The sequence below is a fragment of the Vulpes lagopus genome, chromosome 7, assembly GCF_018345385.1.
Source record: "Vulpes lagopus strain Blue_001 chromosome 7, ASM1834538v1, whole genome shotgun sequence".
Taxonomy (NCBI): Eukaryota; Metazoa; Chordata; class Mammalia; order Carnivora; family Canidae; genus Vulpes; species Vulpes lagopus.
In genome coordinates, this window is record NC_054830.1 from 13,282,862 (window position 1) to 13,302,002 (window position 19,141).

Here is a 19,141-nt window from a genome sequence, read left to right on the forward strand (position 1 = left end):
CAGTTCAGCTGGAAGGCGCACAGTGCTTTCCGGAATCGCTCGGGCATCTCAAAGCCCGGCCGAACCCGAGCCGAGTCCAGCCGAGCCTAGGGAAAGGCTTAGCTGGCCCGATTGCGCTCGGCTGTTTCCGGACATGATCGGCCATCTCGTGGCATCCTCCGCCCGCCAGTCCCGCGGGAGTACGTTCGGCTCTTTCCGGAAATGTTCGGCCGTCCCGAGGCTCCGCCTCCGCCTCGCTTCACCCGCCCGGCCCGAGTGCGCTCGGCCATTTCCGCCGGGGGCGGGCCCGGCTGTTCGGAACCGCGGCGGCGGTGGCGGAGGCGGGGATCCCGCGGCTGCGGCGACGGCGGCCGCTGTGGAGCCACGGGTCGGGCTCGGATCGGTGTGACGGCGGCCTCGGCGGCGGTGGCGGCCGCGACCAGGTAAGTCCAGGCCGGCCGGCGTGGCAGGCCGGGCTGGCGTGCGCTCAAATGCGGGTCGCCTAAGCAGAATGCGGGGCCGAGGTGGAAGTCAGAACGCGAGCGCCGAGCTGCATCGCGCCCCGCGGGAACTGGGGGCCTCGAGGAACGGGAGGGAGGCCTCAGGCTCGACCTGGCAGCGCTGCTGCCTGCCCTGGACGGTGGGAGAGGAACGGGGTGCCCCCAGGCCGAGATAAGGGGCTAGGGCCGCGGCCCCAAATGGAAGGAGGCCCTGCCTGGAGTGGGGCGTCGAGCAGTAATGAGTGGCACCCAGGCATTGTGTGGGACATAGTGGGATGCAGGAGGGTCGGGGTCGACTGCACTTCCGTTCCCGGGGCTAGGCTACTGGGTCCACACAGGCCCGGGTCCGCGTTTAAACACGCGTGAGCGCGCGGGCCCTGCGTCCAGCCGCAGAGACCCTGGCCAGGCCTGGCCCCTCCACCCCGCCTCTCGGATTCGGGGAGCGCTGGTTCCCGGGCGCACACACCGGGGCGTGTGCAAACCTGTGCATGCTGGAGCGCGGAGGCGGGTAGGCAAGCGGATCCAGGCGGTTTCCTGGATGTCCCCTTGCCGGGCCTCAGTTTCCCCTCCTGTAGAATGGAGGGTACGGGGGCCAGGAAGCGGGTAAGTTTGGGTGCTCCGGAGTGTGGAGCCTCTGCTCCCTGATTCAACACCTTCTGGGGCTGTCGTGGTCGAGGAGGGGGGCGATAAAGCCCAGACCGTCCGCCTGGTACTCAATTACCAGCGTGCTGGACGCTTAGTGGCATTCGTAGAGACACCCTGAATTGGCAGGCAACTTCCCGCTGTCAAGCCTTTGCACGCACTATCCCCTCCGGCCAGTGCTGTCTCCTGTCCTTATGAAGACCCGCCCTCTAGAAAAGCACGCCCTCCCCCACTACCGAGTCTCTGGAGAAGTCAACCTGCAGGACTGAGACTGGGAATGCTGTCTGTAGTGGGCTGTTTCCCCAAGGCTTGGGGCTCCTGGGGCTTGAGCATCGCCCTGCATCCAACAGCCTCCCCCTTAGCAGTTGTGATACCTTCCTCCCCTTCACCCTCTCCTAGCTCCATGACCTCCCATCACCCCCCTGTTTTGAGATCCTACTCTATGCCTCTCATTTAGCCAAGCTGGGACACTGTCCCCTTCACTGCATTTCTCCCCCACAGAGACCTTGGACTCGCTTCTTAGTCCTTTGCCTCTGCCTGGACCTGCTTTCCTACCTCTTTGCTTCCTTACTGTGTCCTTCTGTGCTCAGTTGGCCCAGCCCCTCCTTGGAGCTCCCTAGTACCCTGAGCATTCCCCATCACACATTACCCACTGTGGGTGTAACTATCCAGCCATGTGGCTGTGCCTCCTGGAATCCATCCTGGGCCTTGATGTTGAGTGGATCTCTCGGGTTTAGGAGTCCTGGCTTCGCCACCCACCGAGTGGTCCAACAAAGACCTCCCTGCTCTGAGCCTCAGTTTCGCCATCTCTAACGAAGAGGCAATGAAGGGGCAATGAAGAGCTTGTTTACTGAGCATGCATTATGCCTGGGGCAGGTTCTTGGGAGTTCTGCTCCCAGTGACCCCCAGGGATGGCTGTTGTTACACCCATTTTACAGCTGGGGAGACCAGTTGAGAAAGGGGCTGGGGCTGGCCCAAGGTTACCTGGCTAGTCATGGGTTTGCAACCCCATATTTGGGCCCAACTCTGGGGTGGGGGTGGTAGGAGCCCAACCTGGCTGATGCTGCCCTGCCCATCTCCCCCTAGGTCGGCGTCCTGGCCAAGCATGGTGACAGCCTGTGCCCTCGGCCCCCTCGTCTGGCGCAGCCGGAAGAGCCGCCAGCCTCGGGCGCCGATGGCCCCCCATGTGAGGGAGTGAGCAGCCTGGCCCTGCCCTACGGATTGAGGGGGGACGCAGCGGCTGAGTGACCTGAGACCACGCTGCCGACCCCCTCCCACCAGTTGACGAATGGTGGACCGAGCCACGAGTGACCCATGTCAGGGTCATGGAATAATGGTGGGAAGCAAGGCATGAGTGACCCCCGCGGTCACCTGTAACTTCTCAGTAGAAATAGTGGTCTCAGTGCCCCGAGCCGGCCCAGTGGACCCTCCCGGCCCTCACCCCAGCTGATGGGGCCACTGGGGCCCCGAGCAGCAGCTTGACCGTCCAGACCTCACCCTGCCCAGCCATGGCCGGTGCTGAGGGCTTCCAGTACCGAGCACTGTACCCATTCCGCCGGGAGCGGCCGGAGGACCTGGAGCTGCTGCCGGGCGACGTGCTGGTGGTGAGCCGGGCAGCCCTGCAGGTGCTGGGCGTGGCTGAGGGCAACGAGCGCTGCCCACAGAGCGTGGGCTGGATGCCTGGCCTCAATGAACGCACGCGGCAACGAGGTGACTTCCCCGGCACCTACGTCGAGTTCCTGGGTCCTGTAGCCCTGGCCCGGCCCGGCCCTCGTCCACGTGGCCCCCGCCCACTGCCCGCCAGGCCCCGGGATGGGCCCCCTGAGCCAGGTGAGCAGCAGGCAGGGGCCCTGGCAGGGATGGGGTCCTCTCAGACCCTCAGTTTCCTCTTCTTTCTAATGAGGCAATGGCACCTCTTCCAGGGGAGGAGGAATAAGCACATTTGGGCAGTTCACAGGTGTTGACTGCACTGTTGTCGAGGGCTAGGGTCAATTCGTGGCATTGGGAACACAGCAGTGGACATAGGCCTGGCCCTGCCCTAGCGGGGCTCCTGGTTCGAGAAGTGACAAGAATGTGATTAGGTAATGGAAAATGCTGCGGGGAAGGAGCCTCACATGGGAAGAGCCGGGAGTGAAGGTCTCCGGGCAGCAAGCACAGCAAAGGCAGAGGCTGTGAGGTAGGAATGTAACGGCAGGTTCAGGGAACAGCCAGTGGGGTGGAGTGGTGGGAAGGGAGGGGCAACCAGGGCTGTGCCTCAGGATTCTGTGGGATTGATTTTGATGACAGTGGGGAGTGTTCAGTAGGATTCAGAGATTCAACTTAGTTTCATCCCTCAGTTTGCAGATAGGGTCCCTCAAGAAACTCCCTTTTGTTACCCTAATTTTACCCGGTTTCCAAAATGAAGGGAGACACAAAGCCAAAAGAGGGTGGGATGATCCTGCAAGGCCATGCAGCACACATTCATCCCTCCCCAAAGACCCTTGGCCATCTACACTTCAAGAGATGTGCCAGCAGTGAAGAATGAGGGCATACGGGGATTGTTGTATGCTGTAGGCAGAGTGCGTGCGTGGGTTCCAGCCAGGGAAACTGAGGCCCAGGCCGTGGGGATGAGGCTGATAAGTGCTGAGTGCCTCGGAGTCTGCTCCAACCTTCACAGCAAACCAGGGAGGGCCTGTGTACAGATGGGGAGACCGAGGTGCTAAGGGCTCAAACCACTCACTTAGGGTCCATCCACCAGGGAAGGCCAAGGCCTGCGAAGCGCTATGGCCTCGACCTTTGGCCTGCCTGGTTTGGCACGAGAGGGACACCCAGGCCCCCAAGAGGGTCACATCCAAGCCCCACAGCATGGGGCCGGATGGGAGGCACCGAGGTGAGGGTTTGCAGCATCTGGTGCCTCCAGGCCCTGGGCCTACGTCCCGCCTCAGCCTGGAGGAGCAGGAGGCGGCCCCATCCGGGCTCCCAGCCAAAATCTGCCTCTCCCCCTGGTAACAGCCTCCTCCCTCCTCTGCCTGGCCTCAGGCCAGCCTCCACACACATACCCACTCAGGGTGGCTGCCCGGCCCCGCCCTCCAAATCCTCCAGGGCTGCGTGACAGTGGCTGGGGCCAGCCCTCCGTGGGCCTCAGTTTCCTCATCCGGCCACTAGAAGTCTTGGTCCTTTGCCTGTTCAGGCCCTGCCCCTCCAGGGTCCTGGGACCACCCAGCAACATTCTGTGGCCACCTGCATTTCCCCCATTCGGCCCCATAGGGAGAGCCCAGCCCAGAATGTCAGTGTCGCCTGCACCCCCAGAGGGAGGTTGCTGCCTCTCTCAGCCTCAATTCCTGATCCATAAAATGGGAATGACACGAGTTCTGATGAGACGTCCCTCCCCATTTTGCAAACTAGTCACAGGCAAAGTTCAGAACTGTACCCTCCACCCCCATCACCTACCTCCTCTCCCCTTGCTCTCTCTCTCTCTTTTTTCCTTCAGCATTTTTTACTTAGCTGGGCCTTTCTCCAGCTTGAGGCACCACCTGGCCCATCACTCAGGGAGGCCCCGCAGGCCCGGGCTTGCCCCTGCTGTATGCCAGGGCGTCCCTGCCGAGGGCCGGAGCTGCATCAAACGGTGGCCGTGCAGGCAGAGCAGCCTGAGGACAAAGGGCCCGGTGGAGCGAGACACGCAGGGCCAGGAAGGCCCCTGGCGCCCGCTGGGAGGGGTTTCAGCATTTTTAAAACAGGGGAAATACTTTTTTTAAAACAAGATGACTTAGAGAATGGAAGAAGGTCCTTGGAATGAAGCGTTCTGACCTGCAGGATATCGTCCTTTTATCCTTTTCAACCAGTTTGTTGTTCTGAGTAAGGAGGGAGAGAGGCCACCAGGAGCCAGTTTCCTACCTGAGGAGGACCGAGGCACAGAGAGGGTGGGTCCTGTGCCCAAAGTTGCACAGTAAGCAGTGGCAGCACGCCCCAACCCTGCTGTAAGGAACTCCCACAAACTCAGTGGCTTCCAAGCCACAGTTCCCTGCTGCTCTGCAGGCCCAAAGTCCAAATTCAAGGTGTCAGCGGGGCCGTACCCTCTCTGGAGTTTCTACGAGTGGACGGTTCTTTGCTTCTGCCAGCTTCTCATACCTCCGGGTGTTCCTCGGTTTGCAGCCCCGTCATCTCAATCTCTGCCCCTGTCTTCACATAGCCTTCTCTTATAAAAACACCAGTCATTGGATTGAGAGCCCTAAGTCTAAGAAGATCTCGTCTCAAAATTCTTACTTTAATTATATCTGCATAATAAGGGCATAGCCACAGGTATCAGGGATTAAGATGTGGACATACCATTTTGGGGGACACTGACCAACCCACTATACCTGGTCTGAAACTGCGTAAACTGATATTTTATTTTATTTTTTAATTTATTTATTTATTCATGAGAGACAGAGAGAGAGGCAGAGACACAAGCAGAGGAAGCAGCAGGCTCCATGCAGGGAGCCTGACGTGGGACTTGATCCCGGGACTCCAGGATCACGCCCTGGGCTGAAGGCAGGCACTAAACCACTGAGCCACCCAGGGATCCCTATAAACTGGTATTTTAACCCAGAAAATTGTTTACCACCAACTCAGCCCCTCCACCCAGGTTTTGGCTTCCCTAAGATTATGGTACTGATGCCAGACCAGACCCTACCTGGAACTGCCCAAGCTGAGGTCCAAACGGCCAAAGAAAGGGGCCAGGATCCTTCCAGGAACCCCACTAAACAGGCTGTCTGTCCCCTTCTGCCAGGCCTCACACTCCCCGACCTGCCAGAGCAGTTCTCCCCACCTGATGTTGCTCCTCCACTCCTGGTGAAGCTGGTGGAGGCCATTGAACGGACAGGTGAGCCTCAGCCCGCCTACAACCCCTGTATGCTGCTTGCTTACCCCTGGTGATGGGTAATTCATCCCCTCATGGGGCTGCCAGACCTCCTGTGCATGGAAAGAAGCTGAATTTGGATGCTCTGGGCCTCCCTGTTGAGTTGGGGCAGTAGTGACTCCTAGGGTGTGGATGGGAATGTGGTCACCGAGATCGCTATTGCATGTGCCGTGCCCTCTGGCACCGTCGTCCCAATTATGTCTAGGAGGTTGAGTAGCCCTCCCAGCCCCCAGGAGGGGTCCAGGAAGCATGTGAGAGCCGGTCTTGCCCCTCGGGGTGGAGGTGACCCACCCCTTCCCCTCTCCCCCCAGGGCTAGACAGCGAGTCCCTCTACAGGCCTGAGCTGCCCGCCCCGCGCACAGGTGAGGGGAAGCTTCCATGGGCAGGGGTGGGGGGAGAGCTGGTCCCCGGACGTCTCTGCCGACGCGTCCCCCTGCACCCGCAGACTGGTCCCTGAGCGACGTGGAGCAGTGGGACGCCGCGGCCCTGACGGACGGCGTCAAGAGCTTCCTGCTGGCGCTGCCCGCGCCCCTCGTGACGCCCGAGGCCGCGGCCGAGGCGCGCCGGGCCCTGCGGGGTGAGCCTGGCGCGAGGCCCGGGGCGGGAGGGGGCCCCGGGCGGACGGACGGGCGCCGGCCCCGGCTCACCCTGCCCTGGCCGTCTGTCCGCAGAGGCCGCGGGGCCCGTGGGGCCGGCGCTGGAGCCCCCGACGCTGCCACTGCACCGCGCGCTCACGCTGCGCTTCCTGCTCCAGCACCTGGGCCGGGTGGCCCGCCGCGCCCCCGCTCCGGGCCCCGCCGTGCGAGCCCTGGGCGCCACCTTCGGGCCGCTGCTGCTGCGCGCGCCGCCTCCCTCGCCGCCGCCAGGGGGCGCGCCCGACGGGTGAGCGGCCGGAGGGGCGGGGCCTCGGCGGGGGCGGGGCTTTGAGTGGAGGGCGGGCGGGAGCCCTGGCCCTGGGGCCGAGAGGCCGGAGCCGAGCCGTGGCGATCGCTGGACAGGACGGAAAGGATCGCAAGGGCGGGATCTGGGCCCCAGGAAAACCCCAGCAGGCCTGAGGCCGAGTGATGGGACCTAGACCAGGGGGAAAGCGCGTGGGTGGTGCGTGGGCCTCCACTTCTGCCCCCTATCCTGGTGCGTTGTTGTGTGAACATTTATTGAGTGCCTGCTGCATATACAGAAGCAGGAGTCAGCCTCCCACACCTGCCTGTCATCGACCCTGCCCTACACGTGCCTTCCCGTACCTCTGCCCCAGGCGGCCAAGCACGGTCCTACCCACTGCCCTCCTCTTCCCCCTAGGACTGAGCCCAGCCCTGACTTCCCTGTGCTGCTGGTGGAGAAGTTGCTCCACGAACACCTGGAGGAGCAGGAGGTCACACCCCCAGGTGATCCTTCCCCATATTCTCTCATATGGTGGGGAGGTGTGAATGCTGACTTGTGGCCCTGCCAGTATCACAGGCTCTGTCGCAGTAGGAGCCAGCCACAGTATACAGTCGTGCTCAATGTACATTTGTTTTCCTGTCCCCCAGCGCTGCCACCTAAACCTCCCAAGGCAAAGCCAGCCCCTGCAGGCCTCGCCAACGGAGGGAGTCCGCCCTCCCTGCAGGACGCTGAGTGGTACTGGGGTGACATCTCTAGGTAGGGTTCTGGGATGGGGGCCACGTGGTGGGCAGGGCCTGAAGGGCAGGGTATCTGGGCAGGTGCCCCAATACTGGGTGTCCCCACAGGGAGGAAGTGAATGAGAAACTCCGGGACACACCTGATGGCACCTTTCTGGTCCGGGATGCATCTAGCAAGATCCAGGGAGAGTACACACTGACCCTCAGGTGGGGAGCCTGTCCCTTCAGGGATGACTGGGTGTGAGAGGTGGGCAGTGTCAGCCGGGATGGCTGGGGGTCCCACCAGCTGCTGACACCCCTCTCACCCGCCCCTAGGAAAGGCGGGAATAACAAGCTGATTAAGGTCTTCCACCGAGACGGGCACTATGGCTTCTCAGAGCCACTCACCTTCTGCTCTGTCGTGGACCTCATCACCCACTACCGCCATGAGTCGCTGGCCCAGTACAACGCCAAACTGGACACACGCCTCCTCTACCCAGTGTCCAAGTACCAGCAGGTCTGTGGCCAGGGTGGCAGCCAGGGAGGGCAGCACCAGCCTCGGGCCTAAATGTCCCAGGCAGCTTCTCTGATCACACCGGGTGTCCCCAGGACCAGATTGTCAAGGAGGACAGCGTGGAGGCGGTGGGTGCCCAGCTCAAAGTCTATCACCAGCAGTACCAGGACAAAAGCCGCGAGTATGACCAGCTCTATGAGGAGTACACCCGCACCTCCCAGGTACCACAGCTTGTGCTCCTAGTAGGAGCTCCTCCCAGGCGCTGAGGGACAGTAGCAAGGCCCTGGGGACAGACGCCTGCTTCCAGGTCACAGAGCAGCCACTTAGCACCCGGGGCTGCCCAAAAACCAGAAATCAATGTATGTGTTTTCAAAGAAAAAAAAAAGAACAAATGAGAAAGCACCAGCGACCCAGCCCCCTCCCAACCGCAGGAGCAGCCAAGTCAGGACCTAGGAGATGTCTGCTTGAGCCTCTGTGTCTCTCTGGGCCTCACTTTCCCCATCTGGAACCGTAAACTGGGGCTGTGGGTCTATTTCTCCCTGCCCTTCAACCTGGATCTTATTCAAAGTGCTAGCTAATAACCTGACAAGAAGTGCTGGAGACAGAGTCAGGAGATCATGGAAAAGACAGCCTCTTTTAAAACAGGGAAGGGGGAGGGTGGTTTTATCATTCAAGGACCATGTTAATAAGTTACTTTCAGAATTTGAGATGCGCAGCATATTCAGACTGAACGTCCCATCTCAGGCAGGAAATAGCTCAGTCTCCCCCATTATCCCCAAGGAATTTCTTTCTTGCTCCCTTTTTACTACTAATGGATCAACTGAGGCTCTGAGCAGACAGGACACCTATCTGGGATTGGTTATGAGCATTGGGATCTTGGAAGTGATCTAGGGCCCTTGAATCTATTTCCCCGTTAATAGTTCTGACTTTGTAGGAGGCTACTGGCAGGTTCCACAAGATGATGTATAGAAAGTACTCCGCGAAGCATCCACCCTGAGAGGGAGCCCCATGAACTGTATGTCGCAACTAGATTTGTCTTTAATTCTCAGCAGTGCTAACAGATCCAGGTCTTGGTAAGGTACCCGAAAGAGGATCTAAAGGAAGAATGGGTTTGGGGAGTGGGAGTTCGTTTGGTACAGCTGGAGCTAGAGAAACGATGCACCTGATGGAGGGAACAGCTTGAGTGAAGTCCATATCAGAGTTGGGATCTACCTTCCCCCCTCATGAGGGACTTGTAAGGAGTCCCAGCAGGAACTAAGATTCACCCCCTCCTCCAGGAACTGCAGATGAAGCGCACAGCAATTGAGGCCTTCAATGAGACCATCAAGATCTTTGAAGAACAGGGCCAGACGCAAGAGAAGTGTAGCAAGGAGTATTTGGAGCGCTTCCGACGTGAGGGCAATGAGAAAGAAATGCAGAGGTGAGTCGGTTCCTCTGCCCTGCCCTACCCCACCCTGATCTGGCACAGGGCAAGTGGAGAAAGAAAGGAAGCAGAGGGGGCATGCTGAGCTCCCAGGAGGGGTGGGGATCATTTGAAATGGACTTTGAAGGATGAATAGGAGTTCACAAGAAAGAAATCTGGGAAACAGCGTGTGCAAAGGCTTAGAGGCTGGGAGGCCATGTGAGGCCTTAGAGCCGCTCCTCCCACAGGATCCTACTGAACTCAGAGCGGCTCAAGTCTCGCATCGCTGAGATCCATGAGAGCCGCACAAAGCTGGAGCAGGAGCTGCGGGCACAGGCTTCAGACAACCGGGAGATTGACAAGCGCATGAACAGCCTCAAGCCAGACCTCATGCAGCTGCGCAAGATCCGAGACCAATACCTAGTGTGAGTACCTGGCTCTGTGCTCACCTGCAGGTCCCTTGGTTCAGGGACATCTAGTGAGGTGGTCTCTGTCTGTGTCTCCCTCTTATTTTCTCCACCGAGTGGTCCTACCTTGCCCCTGAGACCCCACCCTCTCAGGCCCCTCCGGGCCCCCTCAGCAGGGCTCCCTATGGGTTGGCCTCAGCCTCAATGCACAGAATCGCAGCTTCTGTGAAATGGGAGCTCTGCTCCCACAGGGCTGGGTCACTGGGAGCCTCCAACAGGATCCACTCCCCGAATGCTATGACCTAGCACCCCAGCCTGGGCTGAAATCCTGCCTCTGCCCGCTGAGCCATGCAGGTTTCGTCAGGAATCTCCCTCCCACCTCTGCCTTGGATGCTGACATGCACCTGCTGTGTGTCAGGCACTGTGTGAGTACCATGGACACATGAGCTCACTCTGTCCTCTCAAAGTTCTTTGTAAATCCCTTAACAGTGAGGGAAACTGAGGTACAGAACAGACAGTTTGCCCTGTGTGAAGGCACACGGCCCTGCAGCCCTCAGGCCTAAGCCTCTGGTAGTGATAAGGCCTTGCTAGAATGGCGTGTTCTGGGGTTCAGTAAGAGTCAACGGAAACAGTAATAAGTAGGGGGTTCCCTGAAGAGCCCCAGGTTCAAGCTTTCCTTGACCAAGCCAAGACTGACCTCTTGTGGCAACCGGAGGCATTGCACCCAGTCCCGGCCCTGGTAGGTCCCCCTTGCCTCCAGCCAGGCTGCACTGGCTCACAGTGGGCTAGCCAGCCTGTGCTACAGCCTCTGTTCCTCTGCCACCAGAGTGGAACAAACACACGTTTCCTCTCCCTCCAGGTGGCTTACCCAGAAAGGTGCCCGGCAGAAGAAAATCAACGAGTGGTTGGGGATCAAAAATGAGACTGAGGAGTAAGTGAACACCTACCCGAAGGGGCCATTTTCAGTGGGTTTTGCAGGATGGGTAGGAGTTCACCAGGGAGGGACTGCTGTCCAGGCAGGCAGGGAAGCTTGAGAGGCTTCAGAGTGAATGACCAGGTCTCGCCACCCTGCTTCCCTCACAGCCAGTATGCGCTGATGGAGGACGAGGACGACCTCCCCCACCACGAGGAACGCACGTGGTATGTGGGCAAGATCAACCGGACACAGGCTGAGGAAATGCTGAGTGGCAAGCGGGATGGTACCTTCCTCATCCGTGAGAGCAGCCAGCGGGGCTGCTATGCCTGCTCTGTGGTGTGAGTGCCTGGCTGGGGAGCCGAGAGTGAGCAGAGGGGTGGGGGGATCCACACATTCCATCTGAGGGCTCTCATAGAGCACCTGCCGTGGCCTGGACCTTGGGAAGGTGGCCAGGGAGGAGCCCCCACCCCACCCCACCCCACCCGGCCTGCCATGACTGCCACAGGAAGAAGGGATCATTGGGGGCATGGGAGGAAGCTAGGGCAACGTTCAGGCAGGAGGTGGTGTTCAGGCAGGAGGTGGCAGCATTTGGACTGAGTTGGGATCCAGGAAATGGGGAAATGCGAGTCCTGGGCAGAAGTCACCTGCTGGCCAGAGCTGGAGCTGGGAGAGCCCCATGGGAGCCCCGCTGAGTGCCTGTTTGCCTGCACCGGCAGGGTGGACGGCGACACCAAGCACTGCGTCATCTACCGCACAGCCACTGGCTTCGGCTTCGCGGAGCCCTACAACCTATACGGGTCTCTGAAGGAGCTGGTGCTGCACTACCAGCACGCCTCCCTGGTGCAACACAACGACGCGCTCACGGTCACGCTCGCCCACCCCGTGCGGGCCCCCGGCCCCGGGCCTCCGCCCGCCACCCGCTGACCACCGAGCACCAGGATCCGCCCGGAGCGGAGCCACCGCGGGGCCTGGCGGCTGGGGTGACAGCCCCATCCAAGGTGTCCATCTTTGGGATTTTCTGCCCATCTCTTTCCTTTTCAAGTCTCTTCCTGTCTCTCTCTCTTTCTCCATTTCTCTCTATCTTAGCCTCTCTCTCTCCATCTCTCCATCTCTGCCTGTCAGTCTGTGTCTTTCCCTCCCCATCATCTGTCCTCCTCTCTGTCCCTCTGTGTCTCTGGGTTGGGGGTCCTGCCTCTCCAGCCCCATACGCCCCTCTCCCGTGGGCACTGCCCACCCCTGACCCTGTGCCCTGCCCACCCAAGGCCCCCCCCCAGGGTCCCCGAAGACCCACCTGGCTGTACCTGCCATGTTTACAGAGGCCCCTGGGCTGTGCGGCCCCAGCCTGGGTGCCCCAATTTTTAAGCCATAGACCTGGGGTCACGGCAGGAAGGAACTTTACTTGGCCACTTCCAGGAACCACCTTGGCCGGGACATTCTGGGCCGGGCGGGACCCGCCCCACAGACCCCCAACTTCCCTTCCAAACCCTGAAGTGAAACCAACACTTGGTTATCCCCACATGGGGGCCACTGCCAAGAAGTACCCCCCCCTCAAAAAAAATAATTAAAAATAACTTACGAGCCGGCCCCACCCAGCACCAGGCCTCCCAGAAATAGAGGCTGCCCGCATTGCTGGGGCGGCTGAGACGCACCACTGCCCACAGCACTTCTACTCAATGTAGACTCAAGGCTTCTCCTCGATCATGTTGGGTTCTGATTTTATTTTTTCTTGACTGTAAAGCCCTTTTTTCTCTCCTCTTTTGGGACGAGAGCCCTGGTTTTCTACACGACCCGTGGACTGCCCCCCCTCCCCCCGCCTGCCCAGCTAGGCTGGCAGGCAGGTTTTGTATGGTACGTTGATATTGATATGGATATAAAACATGGAACATGTGGATGCTGTTGTTCTGTTGTTGCTGTTGTGGCTTCTCCATGGCCACTGTGTGCTGGGGACCCTGGCATTCACAGATCACACTGATCCTGCCCAGAGGATTGTAATTCCAGTAGCCAATGAAGGCTGACAACCCTCCCTTCCCCACCCCCTCTCCCCCCCGCCCAGTTTAGCTGCTGGTAACTGGAGAAGGGGAGAGACTTGTCCAGGCTCTCAGAGCAGAGAGGCTTAACCGCTGAGCTCAGACTCCAGCCCAGCCTCTCACCAGTGCCTAGGCCGGCCCCCTCCCGCCCCCCAAGCTGGAGTCCCAGGCCCTCAGGCAATCACCTCCCCTCTGATGTGCAGCTTCATCACTGCCAGGTGGGGTCAATAGCATGACCCCTCCGGTGCCACCCAGGGAGGGACCCCATGTCCTTAATGCCCTCAGTGTGGCCCCTCCCTGCTGACTCTCCTCTGACCCCTTTCTACACCTTCCCCTGACACGCAGACCACCAGGTCCCAGGGGACATTGACTTGGGGGCTCATGATGTCTTTGACCTGAACCATTCATCATGCTCCCCCTCTGCCAGGGTCCCCATCTCAGCCCTCCCTTCCTCTACACCCCCACCCCAAGACTAGGCATTTCTGCCCTCTTCTCCCCATACAGCACCCCTGGAAGCTGGGGGGTAAATGAACAAAGCTCCACTAGGCTCTCAGAGGGATAGGAGCTGCCTCCCTTGGCCTCAGAGCCCTGGGGCCTTCCCAAGCACTGTCCCTGCCATGTATCCAAGTCAGGAGGTGCCCCATGAGTAACCCGAGCCCAGATGCCACCTTCCCTGCAGTCTTCACCCACTGCATGGGGGGACAAAAGATAAAGGTCACTTTCTAGATCCATGACGCCAGCCGGTTGGGCCCGCAGACAGAAGATAACAGCCCACAGGGCCTCCAGTAGGCGTCTATACTATGTCTCCTTGGGAAAGCCACCCCCCACCTCTGATCCTCAAGATTCCTGTTACCCGGTAGGGTCAATAGTTGCCTCCCTCAAGCCCCAAGGGGAAGTTTCTTGAGGGCCAGACAAACAAATGAGTGAGGTTACCTTTGTGAATCCATCCAATAGGGCTGGTGCTTAGTAACCACTAGAAAAATTGTAGCACTTTATTACTTCTTCTGTCCTGCCCAGCATAGAGCAAGTACACACCAGTTCTACAAAGTTGTGCTGCTTAGTCTTAACAGAGGCATCATAAAGGAAATGGGGTTTGCAAAGGGTTCAAAGGGACAAGATGGCAGGATCATCCAGCCGTTGGGCACTTCAGGGAAATCCCGGCCCCGGAGCCTGCTGCTGTGGACACCAGGCCGGGACTTCCCCAAACCGGAGGAAGACAAGGGAGCTGGGGAGCTGGGGCCTTTGGCTATAATCTGGGCCAGGTGTGGGTGTTTCCTCCCATGGGATCAGGTCCTGTGTCATGCCTGGTATTTGAGGCCCTGCAAAGTCTAAGCATCTGAGTTATCCCCTCATGACCTCAGTAACCACGAGGTGAGGCGGGCTATAGGCTATTCTCTGCCGGTGCTAATGTCCTGTGTCAACACCTTTCCAGGGGTGCCTCCCCCACCACAGCCTGGGGAACCTCTCCCTCTGCCTCTGAACCTCCCCCTGTGGCTTTATTCTCCAAACTTCACTTTTTTTTTTCTAAGATGTTATGTATTTATTTGTGAGAGACACACAGAGAGAGGCAGAGACATAGGCAGAGGAGAGGCGGGCCCCCTGAGGGAGCCTGATGTGGGACTCCATGCCACGACCCTGGGATCATGACCTGAGCCAAAGGCCGATGCTCAACCACTGAGCCACCCAGGTGCCTTCCAAACTTCACCATTTTACAGAAGGGGAAGCAGAGGGTCCATGACTTGAGGTGCCCGGTAAAGTCCAGCCCCTGGTCTAAGTGATTCCAGCAGGTTCGAGTCCCACACTGCCAAGCCCCCAGCCTAACCCCGTGTACACAGGATGGGCCTAAGGTGATTACTGCCCCCGAGTCCCCTGCGGGCCCAGAGGCCCCACACCCGCACCTCAAGCTTTGGATGGTGGCAAGAAGGAACGCCAGCTTTCCTTGTACCCCGACTCTCACCCGAGACAGGGCGGGGAGGACAGAGAGAAGTGAGGGGCCCTCCCCGCCGGCTTCTGCTTTCGGGCCTGGCTGCGGCACCGCCCTCAGCTGGCTGGGTGGGACGGAGCGACCGGGGGGAGCCTGAGAGGAGGAGGGGGCACCGGGGGCAGGGCCTATGCGTTGAGAGTGGGGGGGCGGACCCCGCGCCGGGCTGGCGGGAGGCGGCCGGGCTGCGCAGTCCTGACCCCCCAGGGCAGCGGGGGGGGGGGGGGGCGTGCCCGGGCTCGGAACCGGGCTTGGGGGGAGCTGCATGACCCTCGGCCGCCCCCCAGAGCGGTCCGCGGCCGCGTGGAGACCCTCGCGTCTCTCTCTGCCTCCCTGCGTCTCTCCGTCTCTGAAGCCGCCACCTAGTCTCGGCTCCCGGTGCCGTGACCCCGCCTCACATGACCGGGCGGCCCCGGCGGCCCGGAAGGGTCAAGGTCGGCCCCGGCGGCCCGGCAGGTGGGGGGAGGGAAGCGCCCCCACGGCCGCGTGACTGCGGGCCCGGCAGCCGGCGCGAGCGGGGATGGGGTCAGGTGGGCGTGGGCCCTAGGCAGGCCGGGGGACCCCCAGAGTCGCCCGCCCCAGCCCCAGGGGCGTGGGCACCGGGAGGCGGGTCCGGCCTGGGGGCTGGGCCAGCGCCGGGTTAAAGGCGGCTCCCGCCCGGGCCGCCGCTCCTCCCGCCTCCGCGTCCTCGCCCCGCGGTGATGGCTCTGTCTCCGCTCCTGCCGTGCCCGCCGCCGCCGCCGCTGCCGCTGCTGCTGCTGCTGCTGCTGGGGGTCCCCGCGGCGGCGCGGGGGTCCCCGCGGGAAGTCCTCTCCGAGGGGGCGGCCGCCTGCAAGGTAGGGACGGCCTCGCGGCGGGAGGGCCAGCGGGGACCGGCGTGTCCGGGCTGCGGGCTGCGGGCTGCGGGCTGCGGGCGGGACGCTGCTCCAGGCTCCCCGGACTCTGCGGGAAAGCCTGGGGTTCGGGGCCCGGGGAGGGGGGCGCTGCCCCGGTCGGTTCCGAGCCCCCCCCGCGCTGCCGCGGCGCTCGGAGGGCTTTCACTTCCCCATCCCGCGTCTGTCCCCGGCCCCGGCCCCGGCCCCGGCCCCGGCCCGGGGGTGCACGGAGCTCCTGCTGTGTACCCCTGGGCGGCGGAGGGAAGCCCAGAGGAGTCGGCGCGTGGCACCCACACTCCGGTGCTGCTTACCGGGCGCCCTTCGGCGCGGGGAGAGCTCGCGCATTTCTGGTGCGGAGCAAGCAGATGTCTGGGAGCCGAGCGACTCGCTCCCCGCTGCACAGACCCTGGCGGGCCTGCCGCGGGCCGCTGAAACCGGAAGTCAGCACGTATTAGGCGCCGCCTCAGGAGAGCCTGGGAGGGGTTCACCTGCGCCCCCTGAGAGGCAGATTAGTAAGGGGTTAGCCCAAGTGTAGGGCCTTGCGCAGCCCGGGGCCAAGGCTCTGGGGGTGAAGTGGCAACAGATGAGCATACATTAGTCTCCTGGGGTATGCACCCCTGTCGGAGAAGGCAGGATTGACAGCAGCGACCAGACATGTCCATGCATTGAGTCCTTACTGCATACACTTCCCCTGGGCCAAGGGTTTCACCTCAACTGAGGGAAAGCAAGAGCTGTTCATAAATTAAGTGCCTACTGTTTGCAAGTCTTTGTCACATTTTTTTTGCAGAAAAACTGAGATTTAGGAAGATTTAGGGATGCAGTGAAGCCTTGGAGTCAGGATTCCACCTGGCAATGTCTGAAAGGACTGCAAGATGGAGCACCTACTGTTTGTAGCTGCAAGAGAACCAAGCAGGGCTATCCTCCCTTCAAACCCCTCCCTTCCTCCCTCCCGCACAGGTTGGGGACCTATGCCTGCAGGAGCCCCTCAGGAAGTCAGAAGCACCACTTGTCAATGTGAGCGTCTACTACGAGACACTGTGCCCTGGGTGCCGGGCCTTCCTGGTCCGAGAACTCCTCCCGACCTGGCTGATGGTCCTGGAGATCCTCAATGTCACACTGGTGCCCTATGGAAATGCCCATGTATGTTGGCACTGGGGAACCAAGGCACTAAGCCAGGGAAGGGGCACCTGGTGGGCCAGCCAGCACTCACCTACCTGCTTTGCAGGAACAAAATGTCAGCGGCAGATGGGAGTTCACATGTCAGCACGGTGAGCAGGAATGCAAGCTTAACAAGGTGGAGGTGAGCAGACCCCTGAGTATTTGAGTGGTGGGGGCACAGAGGCTGGGGAGACACCCATTGTAAGAAAGGCAAAAGCAAGGCTCAGAAGGGATTGGAACCAGCTCCATCCTCTGCCTGTCTGCCTCTTTAATCACATCTTCATTCACCGCTTCATTAGTGAACAACTGTGTTACTCCCAGAGTGGTCCAGGGGTGCTCTGGGCCCACTTCAATCCCTCACCTGCCCACCTCCTATCCCACAGGCCTGCCTGTGGGACCAGCTAGATAAGAATTTGGCCATCCTGACCATTGTCTGCATAGAGGAAATGGATGACATGGAGGGAAATCTGAAACCGGTGAGCAACACCCCTCACTTGGCCCCGGGCTGGGAGACCCTGGTCTTCCCTGTCTCCAAACAGACCCAGGTTCAAGTCTTGGCCTGACCACCACTCTCTGTGTAGCCCCAGGAAAACAGCCTTCCCTCTGGAAACCTCAAATCTCTAAAACAAGGGAACAAAGATCTTTTGGGGGCATGGGTAGATCAAGGAGGGCTTCCTGGAGGAGGTGCCTCTGAACTGAGCTTGGATGAACAAAAATGTGCAGAGACACAGATGATGATCCTCATCTTGAGTATGGGGATGACAGGACAGGCCCGCATACTTCTCTGGAGGATTATGAAAAACAACTCCCAATGGAGTGACTCATTGATGCCAATAAGTTTATTCACTCATCAAACATCTGGACCACCCAAAAGGCTCACCCTGGGACACCCCCAGCTCTGCAGAGTCATAGTGGGGCCAGAGGAGTGCAGAGGAGGGAGCACTCAGAAGATTCTGGGGAAGTGGAAGGGTGTTCCTGGTGGGGGGAAACAGCACAAACAGAAGCCCTGAGAAAAATGAGATACTGTAGTGGTCCGGGGCTGCGGGTCTGGTCTTATGAGAGGGAGGAGCAGTGGGGTAAGTGTTAAGTAGGTGCTGTTTGTGGACATTGTTGCATTGCTGTGGACCCAAATGTCTCCTGTGGCCAGTGAGGAACAAGCTTGGCTTGGGGGGGCTGGAGGAGGGACCGTTAGGGAGATAACTCGGAGGAAGCTGAGGCAATGCTCCTACTCACCAGCAACCCTTGTCCACCCTCAGTGCCTGGAGATCTATGCCCCAACAATGTCCCCAGACACCATCATGGAGTGTGCAATGGGGGACCGTGGCATGCAGCTCTTGCACATTAATGCCCAGCTTACAAATGCTCTGCAGCCACCCCACGAATATGTGCCCTGGGTCGTCGTCAACGGGGTAAGAGTTCTTGTAGCCTTCAGTGTGCCACCAGGCCGGGACCGGGATGATGGATGTGCCTTCTGGTCTGGGAGGCAGGGGTCAGACTTGCAGCCATTTGCAGCCCTTGCTGGGCCGGGCATGGGTTGGTTGGGGCAAGGGACTGTATGACTTCCTGTCTTGCTTTGTGCAGAAACCCCTGAAAGATCTGAGTCAGCTCCTAAGCCTCGTCTGCCAGTTGTACCAGGTAAGCTGCAAGGGGAACAGAGGGATCCACTGGGTGCAGGGGTGGGTGGTGCCTTTTTTCAGGACCCCCAGCTCACGGCCATCTCCTCCAGGGTGAGAAGCCAGATGTCTGCCAACTCTCAGCCACCTCCCAAAAGAAAGTCTGCTTCAAATGACAGCTGTTGCCCTGGAAGGAAGCTGATGGAGGAAGAGCAATAAAGAGCACACCTGCCCATTTTTTTTCTGATCCCTGACTCTCAGCCACTGCTGCTCATCATCACAATAACTTCTACACATTCTATGAAGCCCAGACTCAGAATCCTGCCCCAAGATTAAGCATTTTGCCCCACTGAGATTGGTGCTACATTGAAACTAGTTTAATAAACACTTCTGGATTTTGTGATTCATTTGATAAGTTAGCAAATCCCCCTGGACTTACACAATGCTAGGACCCCCTCTCTAGGGGATGCAGATCCAGACAGATATTCCTAGTCCCACAGGGAGCAGAAATGGGCCAGAAGGAGGCACCAGGGCTAGAGGAGCCCAGAGAGGGAATAAAGGCTCTGCAGAGGGAATAGAACCTTTGGGGTGGGATGGATTTATTTATTTATTTATTTATTCATTTATTTACTTATTGATTTATTCATAATCTATTT

General features: G+C 59.8%; 2 protein-coding genes across 2 annotated transcripts; both read left to right on the forward strand.

Annotated features, from left to right (window-relative positions):
- The first annotated feature begins 268 nt into the window (after positions 1-268).
- Positions 269-12,720, forward strand: PIK3R2 (phosphoinositide-3-kinase regulatory subunit 2). The gene is made up of 16 exons (XM_041761534.1): positions 269-422; positions 2,208-2,951; positions 5,869-5,961; positions 6,309-6,359; positions 6,443-6,574; positions 6,669-6,879; positions 7,294-7,379; positions 7,524-7,632; positions 7,722-7,820; positions 7,929-8,109; positions 8,202-8,327; positions 9,384-9,526; positions 9,757-9,933; positions 10,775-10,846; positions 10,999-11,169; positions 11,548-12,720. Exons 2-16 carry the CDS (start codon positions 2,630-2,632, stop codon positions 11,753-11,755), a joined length of 2,181 nt encoding a protein of 726 aa, XP_041617468.1. The 5' UTR covers positions 269-422; positions 2,208-2,629; the 3' UTR covers positions 11,756-12,720.
- Positions 12,721-15,311: 2,591 nt separating this feature from the next.
- On the forward strand, positions 15,312-18,888 carry IFI30 (IFI30 lysosomal thiol reductase). Its single transcript, XM_041760334.1, has 7 exons — positions 15,312-15,675; positions 16,672-16,854; positions 16,940-17,014; positions 17,256-17,348; positions 18,129-18,281; positions 18,454-18,507; positions 18,599-18,888. Exons 1-7 carry the CDS (start codon positions 15,541-15,543, stop codon positions 18,659-18,661), a joined length of 756 nt encoding a protein of 251 aa, XP_041616268.1. The 5' UTR covers positions 15,312-15,540; the 3' UTR covers positions 18,662-18,888.
- The last annotated feature ends 253 nt before the right edge of the window (positions 18,889-19,141 follow it).

What these genes read in the sequence shown, in the direction of transcription:
- PIK3R2 (XM_041761534.1), top strand. Translation starts at nt 2,630, where the DNA reads ATGGCCGGTGCTGAGGGCTTCCAGTACCGAGCACTGTACCCATTCCGC. An exon ending in GGATGGGCCCCCTGAGCCAG is followed by an intron (nt 2,952 to 5,868) that starts GTGAGCAGCAGG and finishes CCCTTCTGCCAG; the next exon opens with GCCTCACACTCCCCGACCTG. An exon ending in AGTACACCCGCACCTCCCAG is followed by an intron (nt 8,328 to 9,383) that starts GTACCACAGCTT and finishes CCCCTCCTCCAG; the next exon opens with GAACTGCAGATGAAGCGCAC.
- IFI30 (XM_041760334.1), top strand. Translation starts at nt 15,541, where the DNA reads ATGGCTCTGTCTCCGCTCCTGCCGTGCCCGCCGCCGCCGCCGCTGCCG. An exon ending in TGCCCTATGGAAATGCCCAT is followed by an intron (nt 16,855 to 16,939) that starts GTATGTTGGCAC and finishes CCTGCTTTGCAG; the next exon opens with GAACAAAATGTCAGCGGCAG. An exon ending in CCTGGGTCGTCGTCAACGGG is followed by an intron (nt 18,282 to 18,453) that starts GTAAGAGTTCTT and finishes TGCTTTGTGCAG; the next exon opens with AAACCCCTGAAAGATCTGAG.